Here is a 12,639-nt window from a genome sequence, read left to right as displayed (position 1 = left end):
CAACCATTTTTAACAAAACACAATAATCTCACACAATTATCACATTACCCAGCATCCCTTGCAGCCTGACCAGTTTCTCTGGGATGCTATTATGGTATGGTATGGTATGGTATGGCATATAGTTTATTCATTTTAAAAAAGTACAAAACAATTCCATAACAATATAAAAAAAAGATACAAAATATTTAAAATGAAAGGCAGCAGAAAGAAGAAAAAATCTTATTATATCTGCCCCTTTTTTCAAACAATTATTTCAGACATAATAATCTTCAAGTAACAGAACAAAATGAATAACTTTCTAATTTATCTAATTCTAATACAAAACACACACTAAGCTACTTCATATACTTTTTTAACAATTCAGCTTTGATCTTTTTCTTAAATGTACACATTGACTTGGCATTTTTCACATCACTCTCTAGAACATTCCACAATCCAACTCCTTGGATTGAGGTAGACCTTCCCTTCAGACTAGTTCTGAATTTTGGTTTGACAAATATCTCTATCCCCTTAAGATTATAACAACTTTGTCTTTTAACAACATTTCTTTGGATATTTAATGGTAATGTGTTATTTTGAGACCTATACATAACTGATAAAATACTATAATCTACCAAATCATGGAACTTTAATAAGTTCAGTTGATAAAATAATGTGCTTGATGGGTGACTGTAATGCTTTCTGGTGATGATTCTTACAGCTCTTTTCTGTAAAATAAAAATAGGTTTTGTAAATGTTTTACACGCTTTCCCCCAAACATCAATGCAATAGATTAAATGTGGAACAATGATTGTGTTATACAACATGTACAGAGCTTTATCATTTAATAATTCCCTGACTTTGTATAGTACTGCAATAGATTTAGATATTTTTGTTCTTACAGAATTTATGTGATTTTTCCATGTTAGCTGTTCATCAATGATTACACCCAAAAATTTCATCTCATTAACTCTACAAATCTCAACACCCTCAATTTTAAATGGATCATCAACAGTTCTCTTTTTGTTGCTAAATATCATGTATTTAGTTTTATCTAAATTTAATGATAATTTATTAAGTTTAAACCAAGTTTGTATTTGATCAAATTCTGTTTTCATCAATTCCAACATCCGTTTTACATCTTTACCCAAACAAAAAAATGTGGTGTCATCTGCAAAAAGGACACATTTGAGGAGTCCTGATACATTCACTAAGTCATTCACATATAAAATAAATAACTTTGGTCCAAGTACAGAGCCTTGAGGAACTCCACAAGTGATATTGCACAGGTCAGATCTTACACCATTTATTTGTACAAACTGTTTCCTATCTTTTAAACAGCTAGATACCCAGTGTAATGCTGGTCCTCTTATACCATATTTATTTAATTTTTCAAGGAGAATAGTGTGGTCAATAGTATCGAATGCTTTTTTTAAATCAACAAAAATACTAACACAACACTGTTTTTGATCGACAGCAGTAGTTATTTGTTCTATTATTTCCATGAGAGCCATTGATGTAGAGTTTTTTGCTCTAAACCCATACTGACTGCTACTTAGAATGTTTTGTTTAGTAATAAATTTATCTAATCTGGTCACAAACAGTTTTTCTAGAATTTTTGAGAACTGTGGTAATAAGGATATTGGTCTATAATTATTGAACACACATTTATCACCATTCTTAAAGAGAGGAACTACCTTAGCTACTTTCATATTGTCTGGAAATATTCCTTTTGAAAATGATAAATTACAAATATATGTAAACGACTCGATAACATAACTCATTATGTCCTTTACAAACATCATATCCATGTCCACCCAGTCTTTTGATCTCTTATCTGTAAGATTTTTTACAACATTCATTATTTCTTCTTTGTCAGTTCCATTAAGAAAAATACTGTTGTCACAACTTATAACTGAATGGTTCACATTATTGTCTACTTTTGGTATTTTAGCTGCAAGGCTTGATCCAACGTTCACAAAATGATGATTAAATCCATTTACAATTTCATTTTCTTCATGGATTTCATCGTCATCCTTCAAAAAATATTGTGAAATACCTGTTTTTGCTTTATGACTTTTCAGAACACTATTTATTACTCGCCATGTAGCTTTCATATCACCATTACTTTTATTTAATAAATCACTATAATATTCCTTCTTGTGTTTCCTTATAATCCCTACTAATTTATTTTTATACTCCTTATATTTATTTTCAGCCTCTTGTGTTCTCAATTTCAAGAAACATGTATACAAATAATTATTTTTTTTACAAGCATTTCTCAACCCTTTCGTCATCCATGGTTGATCAACAACATTTCTCTTTGTATAATTATTTTGCACACAATTTTTTTCATACTATTATTAAATTTATTATGTATAGTTCTTTGTCTTTGTTTTTTCTTTGTTTTTTGCTTTTGACATCATGGACTCCAAACAGGTACAGTGGGATTTGTCTCTGGTGAAGTTTTTCATGATGTCAGATGTAGAATAACAAACCTGCATTAAACTTAATTGTTTCACTTGGAGTCGCAGCATGGTGGCGCAACTGGTAGAGCTGCTGCCTCTCAGCGCACAGGTTCCTGGTTCAAATCCTGGTCAGGGGCCTTTCTGGGTGGAGTTTGCATGTTCACTCCATGCAAGCCTGGGTTTTCTCCGGGTACTCTGGTTTCCTCCCACAGACCAAAAACATGATGTTAGGCTGATTGGTAACTCTAAATTGTCCCTAGGTGAGAGAGAGAGTGTGTGAATGGTTGTTTGTCTCTTTGTGTCCCTGTGATGGACTGGAGACCTGTCCAGGGTGTACCCTGTCCCTTGCACAATGATTGCCAAACATGGGCACCAGTGACCCAAAAATGGAAGAAACGGGTAAAAGATAATGGATGGATGGATGTTTCACTTGGACTCAAAGTTAAAAGTTCATTTCAGATTAAATGTGTGACTTTTAAGTTCATTGAACCCATAAAAGCAAGTTGTTTTCACTAAACCAAAAGAATTAAGTGAGATTAATGTAAATAAGTCCCTAAGATGAACTACAGCCCAAATACACTTTTAGAGTGTAATGAGATGGAAACAAAATGTACTTCTCACCACAAAAGATGTTTGGTTCAGCACTTTTTGTTTTTGTTGTTTTGTTTGATGTTATGTTGCAGTAAGAACACATTTATGATCCTTTTTTTATCATCACACATCACATCTTTTGGTTAGTCTACACTCAAGGTGTCTCTTGTGAAGGACTCACAGCTACTGCCAACTCACATGTCCACTCAGTGTCTCTGACTGACTGGGACATTTTTGTGTTGGCTAAGGTTGTTTAGCTGGGGGAGACATCTTGAATTGGCTTGACTCCAAACGTGAATCAATTACAGAGGAACTGTATGGAATACAGTTCAGAGTTCTTCTGAGCCAAGGATACAAACTGTTTGTAGATCTATTTGTTCAACTTGTTGGACATTAAAAACCAAATACCTGAGGGTAGAGGGAGGAGTCAAGTCAAGTCACATTTCTTCATATAGCACATTTAAAACAGTAACTGTTATCAAAGTACTTACCAAAAAAGATCACAGCATCAAATATTAATAACAACATATTACAGCAACATGAATAAAAGCATAAAAACATGAAATATAATGAGAAATATCCATCCATTATCTTTACCCGCTTATTCCATTTTGGGTCACGGGGGTCGCCGGTGTCAGGGTTTTCAAGGCAAATCAGGACAGGAGAACCCAGTTGCGCAGGCAGGACTCAAGAGGCAGATGTATAAAATAAAATAATTTTAATAATAATAAGAATAATAAATCAAAAGGCTGACATGGCAGCAAAACTTACAACATGGACTCAAGAACAGGATCACAGAGGCAGGACAGGACAGGCAATACCCAACGACGAACCGACAACGACAGAACTGACAGACAGACTTTAAATACACACAACCAGGACATGACACAGGTGACGATAATTAGACAATCAATACAGACACAAGGGAGAACAGACAGGGGGAAGGCCCACTAGATGGTGCCATCCCTACAGCCGGTGCCCATGTCCAGCAATCACTGTGCGAGGGGCGGGGTACACCCCGGACATGTCTCCAGTCCATCACAGGGACACATAGAGACAAACGAGACAAACAATCATTCACTCTCTCACTCACACCTAGGGACAATTTAGAGTTACCAATCAGTCTAACATGCATGTTTTTGGTCTGTGGGAGGAAACCGGAGTACCCGGAGAAAACCCACGCATGCAGAGAGAACATGCAAACTCCACCCAGAAAGGCCCCTGGACCGGGGTTTGAATCAAGGACCTGCTCGCTGAGAGGCAGCAGCTCTACCAGTTGCGCCACCGTGCTGCCCTAATGAGAAACAATGAAATACTAAATCAAATCACTCTGTGTTAAATGTCAGGGAGTAAAAGCAAAATGGATTAACACAATCATCAACAATGAAATACCAAATGAGATCACCCTGTGTTAAATGTCAGTGAGTACAGATGTGTTTTGAGGAGAGATTTAAAAGCAGAGACTGAGGTGGCCTGTCGAATGTTGATGGGCAGATTGTTCCAGAGTTTAGGGCCCACGACTGAAAATGCCCAATCTCCTCTGAGCTTCAGCTGGTTTTTGGTACGGCCAAAAGCATCTGGTCTGATGATCTCAAGGTCTGAGAAGGAGCATAAGGATGAAGGAGGTCAGAGAGGTATGATGGTGCAAGGCCATTAACACACTTAAATATCAACAGAAGAATCTTAAAATCAACTCTGACACGCACAGGAAGCCAGTGAAGAGAGGACAGAACTGGAGTAATGTGCTCAAACCTGCAAGTTCCTGTTAGTAGCTGAGCTGCAGCATTTTGTACGAGCTGGAGACGTGAGAGAGAGACCTGACTGACCCCAGCATAAAGTGAGTTACAGTAGTCCAGCCGGGTTGTAATAAATGCATGGACTAGTTTTTCAATGTCGGATCTGGACTGCACGGACTTGAGCTTCACTATCTGCCTTAGCTATTTATCTGCTTAGGAGGGGGTGGGGGTGTCGCAGAGGAAATGTCCCTTCCTCCTGCACACCTCACTCAGTCCTGAACCTGCTGCTGAATGCTTGTCCTGGCCTCTACTCACAAAAACATGCAGCTGTTCTCACACATTAGAGCAAGAGGGCTGAGGTATGCACAAAATGTCAATAACCATTTCTCTTCTCATCTTCTCATTTGTCTCATCAGTGTGTGCACTTCCTGCACTCTGTGTGAGCCGTGCAGCTTTTCTCATGATCCAAGTCACAACTTGATGAGAGCCAGGACTCCGCTGTCCATTCCAGAGCATGGATCCCCTGCCCCTGACCAAAACAGGTATGTTGGTACCAATTATTTAATTACTTAATACAACTTCACAAATGTCAGAGACACACTCACCGGCCACTTTATCAGGTCCACCTGTTCAATGCCTGTTAACACAAAAATCTAATCAGCCAATCACAGTGCAGCAGCTCATCGCTCTCAGCCATGTAGACATAGAGAAGATGACCGGCTGAGGTCCAAACTGTCCAAAATGTCCAAACTGTCCAAATTTCCAAACTGAGCATGAGAATGAGACAAAAGAAGATTTTAGTGACTCTGAACATGGGGTGGTTGTTGCTCTTAGATTTCAGAACCTGTTGACGGGGGGTGGATCCTGCCCCAGAAAATTTGGAATTACAGAGATGCCATTTCCTGCATTTTGGTGTCTTTTAACGTGTTAAACACCTGTAAACATTTGATTAAATTGATTAAATAAAGGTCTGTCTTGTAAAGGAGTCCTGCTGCCTTCAGGTGCTTCAATTCTCTGTTGTCCAGCTAAGGACAATCCATCCATCCATTTATTTTACATAATAAACTGGATTGTCTTGTCAACATTTTGATCGCTGTTATTTTGACAAATTAGTGCTGTTTTTTAGAAACGTGATGTGATATGAATAATACACAACAAATGTTTCACTTGTTTTTTTTTTTGTTTTTTTTTACTGTAAGCTTTTTTATTTAGTATGTCTGAAATGTTATGCACTGCGGTAATGTATGCCGGAGTTCTGACACATCAGCAGTTGTGTGTGTGCTCTGCAGAGCTGTCTGGAGACGCTCTTGTGCGTAAAACACGCACTCTCTTTATCTCTCTCTCTATTCCTATCTCCTTCTTTACCTTTTAACTCTTCTCTCACTTTTCTGCTTTGTTTTCTTCTTTGTTTTTCATCCCCATGTCCATTACATCTGAAACAAACCCAAAGCAAATTCTAATAAAATGTAATTTATATATCAAGCAGAGCATTAAGGCCAGCCGTAATGCTCTGCTTGTGTCACGTTTTCTGCCCTTCTGGTTTCTGTTCATGTTGTTCTCTTCTTCTTCTTCTTCTTCTTCTTCTTCTTCAGTTTTATTGGCGGTTGGCAAACAACTTATGGTGTGCATTACCGCCACCTACTGGTATGGAGTGTGGGTCAGAATGCTTTTTAAAATAAATAAATAAAATAAATAAATTCTATTTACTTGTGTATGTGTTGTCTGTCCTAATCATATCCTATTGATCAGCTTTGTTTTAATGAAGAACCTTATCAACATTTTTACACTTTTACTTGCTGACTCTTTCTGTAGTATGTTTGTGATATTTAATGTTTCTTTAATCTTTCTAAGTTCCTCCATCATGTGTCTTCTTTCTCTCTCATATCTCTGACAACTTAAAATCACATGCTCTATTGTTTCTGTCTCTCCACAATACTGACAATTTCCTGTTTCGTGTTTATGTAGTGTGAATAATGTGTTGTTCAGTCCAGTGTGTCCAAATCTCAGTCTTGTTATTAATCTCTCTTCTCTTCTGTTTCTCCTTCCTGTTCTCATCTCTCCCACTCTTCTTTGGATCTTATAATACCATCTTCCTTTGGTTTCTTCATTCCATTCTTTCTGCCACTTTTCCTTCAGTTTTTCTTTAACCATGCTTCTTGCTTCTGATTTGCTTGTAGTTATTATAAAGTTAACTTGTTGTGTTGTTGCTCTTTTTGCTTCCCTGTCTGCTGCTTCATTTCCTTCAACCCCAGTGTGTGCTGGTACCCACAGAAATACGACTTCCAAACCATCATCATTATTCTGAATAATGCTTGCTGGATTTCTAATAAAGTGTCTGCTCTGCTGTCTGAGTGGCTGTGCTGTAAACTTGTAAGAGTAGTGATGTAGGGTTAGTTCGCTTCAGTTAGTTCCACTACAATCAATATTTAATGACGGGTTCTCTCTTTTTCGAGCTACTTGACAGATATGTGACAGAGATACTGTGTGCGAGATGGTCTAAAAAACCAGTGACATGAGACGTTAATTTTCTTTGACCCATCAAAATGAATGTGGTCATTTATTAACAGAATCAAAGTTTAACATCAAACATTGTACACTTGATTATTCTGATTGAACGCAATAACACAGCTTAATTAATGAGCTTTACAATGAGAAATCATACGGCCATGATTTCTCACTTGCAACTGAAATACAACAGACATTTCTGAAAATATCTGGATTAATTACTGGCAAGATAGAAGAGTTTTAAAGATGGGAAATGAAGGAGTTTAAATGGAGAGGAAAAAGATGGATGAGAATGTATGTTTTGTGTAGACCAGAACAACACGCTCCTTTGAAGTGCAGTTCGCCTGCGGTACACTGGTAGTGAAGCTCAACGACTCTTTACCTTTGGCGGAGGATGAATCCGCGGCGGTCAAGAGGTCCTTGTTACGCTACCTTTCAGCGTCTCCTCAAGGTGGCTGCGACTCGGCAGAAGTCGTGAGAACTAGTTCCACAGAACAAACCTCCTCAGAAGTTATGAAGTTTTCACCGGGTGGAGTCACAGCGAGGCATCGTGGCTCCTACAGGAACTCCAGCCGAACTTCATCAGTACCAGAACTTTGGTTCAAGTGTAGAACTCCGAACTCTGGATCATCTCCCAGAACTCTGGTTCATGTCTCAGAACTTTTTCTGTTCGGTTCTGCCCTCAGAACTGTGAACTGGAACTAGGAAGTGTCGACATTTAAAGAGTTCTGTTTCTGGTTCATTTGAGAAGTCCTGATTGGTTGAAAGAACCAACAGGGGTGTGGTTTTAGTGACGTAAGAGGTTACTACAAGTCAGAAAAACAGTGAGATGTTTTTGGAACAGACAGAGAAATGTTTTGGAGCAGACAGAGAAATGTTTTGGCGAAATGACAGACCGTAGGTGCCAGCAGTTTCTTATTTCTGTCTGATAGGTTTAAAAACATGACAGTTCGTTCCAATAAACTTGTTTGCGACTGTCTCCGACTTTTGACCGACATCCCTCCTTCTCATTTCAGACAGAAGATCAAAAAATGCATAATTACTCTGTAACAGACATTAACTTGATTTCTACTTTGAATGAGGATTAAAAAATCATTAATACTGTTTCACAGTTGATTTAAAATGAGTAGTTCACTTCAACATTTAAAATGATTTGAACTAAACACCTTTTGATTATCAAGACATTTGTAAAAATAGTAATGACAATATAAAAGAGAGTGTTCTTTCAATTGATTAGTGCAGGATACAATTAGAAAGTCTCTGGATGAGCTTAATTTGTATTTCTGGACTCAAATCAATGAAATAACAGTTCCTGTCCCATGAAGGTCCTCAGGGTCAGGTTTTGACCTGAGGCTTAGTTCACTACATAAGTGATGAACTTGAATCTGAACATACTATTGTTTTTAATGGTCTGACATCTTCTATCCATTGTACTGCTAATAATACTGCTAACATTTCCCTGGTGTATACTGACAATCCATTTGTAATCCGTTTAACTTGTTTCTTATGGAACTCTGGTATGATAATTGCTATTCCTATTTTCCCTGTAGTGTCTTTTGATGCGTCTGTGTAAATCTGAACGTAACCATAATAATTATTTATATATTTCTGTACTGTATATGAGTTAAAAGTGATTTTTTTATCTTTTTTCTTTTCCATAAGTGTAAAATCTACTTTTGCAGTAGGTAGTATCCATGGTGGTATTGTTGGTAACGGTATTATTGGACTTGTTGTTAGGTTTCTTATTTGAACTTCTTGTATCTTCTGATCGATTATCCAACCAAAGCTTCCTGTTTCTCTCTTTGCTTTTTCCCAGCATGGTTTTAAAATGTCTAAAGTTGGATGATCCGGGTTATTTCCTTGTAAGTTGATCCAGTAATGTATTGCTAGCTGTGTTCTTCTCAATTCTAAAGGCATCTCTCCCATCTCTACTTTAAGTGCTGCGGTGGTCCTGAATGCTCCTGTACAGATTCTTAGTGCTTGATGTTGTATATTGTCAAGTTTCTCCAGATGTGTTCTTGCTGCTGATCTATAGATTACACTTCCATAATCTATAGTTGACCTGATCAGCCCGGTGTATATTCTCTTTAATGCTCTTCTGTCTGCTCCCCATTCATTTCCCGCCAAACATCTCATAATATTTAAGACCCTTTTACATTTATCAATAATTTTCTGAATGTGAATATTCCATATTACTTTTTCATCAAACCACATTCCCAAAAACTTTATACTCTTAACTTGTTCTATTTCTTGATTGTATAGTTTTAGTTTTTTGACTTCTGTAATTCTTTTCCGTGTAAATATCATTGTCTTTGTTTTTGTCACTGAAAATTTAAACCCCCACTTTATTGCCCATCTTTCTATTTCTTTAATAGCCTTCTGTATTTTTTCTACTGTGACTTCTATATTTCTTCCTTTTTTCCAAATTGCCCCGTCGTCTGCAAAGAGTGAACAGCCCATTCCCTCCTCTATTTCTGCAAAAACATCATTTATCATTAAAGAAAACAATAAAGGACTTATGATGCTGCCTTGTGGTGTTCCATTTTCTACCCCATATTTCTCAGAATATCCTTCTCCTATTCTAACTTGTATTGTTCTTTTTGATAAAAAGTTTTTGATCCATTTAAACATTTTCCCTGTAATACCTAATTTCTTTATTTTAATTAACAACCCTTCAACCCACAACATATCATATGCTTTTTAAACATCAAAGAACACTGCCACCACACTATCTTTATTTATCTGCACTTTTCTGATTTCATGTTCTAACCGTAACGCTGAATCATATGTATTACGCCCTTTTTGAAACCCACTTTGATATTTAGATATATATCCATTACTATTTAAATAGTATGTTAATCTCTCATGAATCATTGTTTCCATTATCTTACATATGTTTGATGTTAGTGCGATTGGTCTGTAATGTTCCGGTTCAGTGTTGTCTTTTCCTGGTTTTGCTCTGGGTATGATGACTGACTCCTTCCAGCTCTGTGGCAGTTCCCCCTCCTCCCACACTTTGTTGTACAGCTCTAAAATGATTTCTTTGGATGGTTCACTGAGATGATCTATCATTAAATACCAGATCTGATCTTTTCCTGGTGCTGTTGTCTTGGTTTTTCTCAGAGCTCTGTTTAGTTCATCTTTTTTAAATGGTGCGTTCAATAAACTATCATTTACTTCACTACTCTGTTGTAAATATTTATACTTTAGTTTTGTGGCTTCCCTCCCTTTCTTTTCCTCCTCACTGATGTTATTTGAACTATGAGTCTTTCTAAAGGTTTCAGCTAACATTTCAGCTTTATCTTTATCTTTAATCATCGCTCCTTTATCTGTGTTCAACACTGGGTATACATATTCTTTCCTGATGCCATTCATTCTTTTAATCACTTTACAGATTTTATCAAGTTTAGTCTCTTTCCCAATAGTGTCACAGAATTTTCTCCAGTATTTTCTTTTTGCCTCCTTTATTATCCTCCTTACCATCGCTTGTTCTCTTTTATAATCTATTAAATGTTGATAAATAGGATTCTTTTTAAGTATTTTAAAGGCTTTATTTCTTGACTTGATTGCATTATTACATTCGTTTGTCCACCACGGTACTATTTTCCTTTCTTTCCTTCCTCCTCCTTTCTTCACTGAATGTTCTATTGCCTCTAGAATAACCCTACAAATATTTGAATTTATATTATTTACATCTGCTGTCATGTCAGTTTTTTGTAATTCTTGTTCACTGATATAATTAAATTTATTCCATTCTGCTTTGCTGAAATTCCATTTTTTATTCCCCTCTACTTTGCTGCTTTCTGGTTTTATTTGTATTTTAATCTTAATTGGGTAATGATCGCTTCCATTTGTTGTATTCTTATCAATATCCCATTCACAACTGACAGCCAGTGAGTTTGATACTATTGTTAAATCAATTGCTGATTCTTCTCCTGTTCTAACGTTGATTCTGGTTCCTCTTCCATCATTAAGACACACTAGTTTTTTTAATTCCATCAATTCTTCAATTTCTTGACCATTTTTATCATTACTTTTACCCCAGAGTGTACTATGAGCATTGAAATCCCCACACCAGATTACCTTTCCTTCTAAATATCCCATTATTTCTTCCATTGATTCAATTGTTATATTTTTACAAGGATTATAGAAATTTATTATTTTATATTTTCCATCTTTGTCCCATATTTCCACCACTATATATTCTAAATCTACTCCTTTTCTTAATATTTGATATTGTGTTCCTTGTTTTATAAATATTGCACACCCTCCTCCATTTCCCTCTTGCCGATCCCTTCTGATGCTCTCATACCCTTTAATTACAAATTCTAATGTTGCTTTTAACCATGTTTCCTGTATACATATTATTTCTGGTTTTTCTTCTAATTTTTCAATATATCCCTTAAATTCTTGTCCATTTGCAATAAGACTTCTGGCATTCCATTGTAGTATTAACATCTGGGTTTATCGCCCAGTGTTACCGGTCTCCCATCTATTTCCAGCCCTTTGTTTAGGTTTTCCCAAGACGCCTCTTTGACTCCCAGAAACTTTTCTGCCCCCCTTGCTATTATTTGAATCTTCTCTGTTCTGTGCTTAGCCTGATCTGTGCAGTTGATGACATATGCTATAAATAAAATGACTTTTTCTACTGACAGTGTGATGTTTTCCTCTGTTTGCAGTTTGGTTTGTTGTGGAACTTGATTCTCTGACTGGTCTGCTTCTCTTTTCTTTTGTCCCTGAACACTCCTGACTGCTTCAGCGTAGCTAATATTTTTAGTCATTTTGATTTGTTGTATTTCTACCGCTCTCTTTCTCACCTCACATTTTCCAGAGTTAGCTCTATGTTGACCCCCACAGTTACAGCACTTTTCTTGTTTGTCCTCTCTGCATTCTTCTATCCTGTGCTCCTCTCCACATTTAGGACACCTCTGCTTGCCTTTACACACCGCTGCCATGTGTCCATACCTCTGACATTTGTAGCATCTGAGTGGTGGGGGATAAAAGGCCTGACCGGGAAACTCATAAATCCTATTTTTATTTTATTTGGCATTATTGTTTCGGAGAACTCTATTAAAATAGACATACTTCCAACTCTTTCTCCATCAACTGTTCTCATTAATCTCTTTAAACTGTTCACCTTTACTCCGACAATGCTTCGTTTTAATTTATCCAAATCCTCCTCCACTGGTATTCCTGTAATCACTCCCTTCAGTACTTTATTTTCTCCAACATTGTGTTTCTCTATCACCACCTTTTTGCAGATATTATCAACTTGTAATGCTTTGTTTTTTTGTTCTTCAGTTTTGCAGATTATCAGTAAGTTTCCATCCCTCAACACCTTCACCATTTCTACCTCTCCT

The 12,639-nt window shown here is 36.8% G+C and overlaps 1 protein-coding gene across 1 annotated transcript in view; it reads left to right on the top strand.

Moving 5' to 3' along the window:
* Positions 1–5,190: 5,190 nt before the first annotated feature.
* The window catches only part of LOC119421935 (next to BRCA1 gene 1 protein), a gene marked incomplete at its 5' end in the record, with an annotated part of 64,313 nt that continues 56,864 nt past the window's right edge, over positions 5,191–12,639 (top strand). The window contains 1 exon segment of the mRNA XM_037689298.1: positions 5,191–5,316. Within this exon segment, the coding sequence (XP_037545226.1) occupies positions 5,191–5,316 (126 nt within the window).

This window comes from Nematolebias whitei, chromosome 15 (genome assembly GCF_014905685.2).
Source record: "Nematolebias whitei isolate Nwh7 chromosome 15, NemWhi1, whole genome shotgun sequence".
NCBI lineage: Eukaryota > Metazoa > Chordata > Actinopteri > Cyprinodontiformes > Rivulidae > Nematolebias > Nematolebias whitei.
Note: the sequence above shows the minus strand (reverse complement) of the source record. Positions and strands in the feature narration are given on the sequence as shown.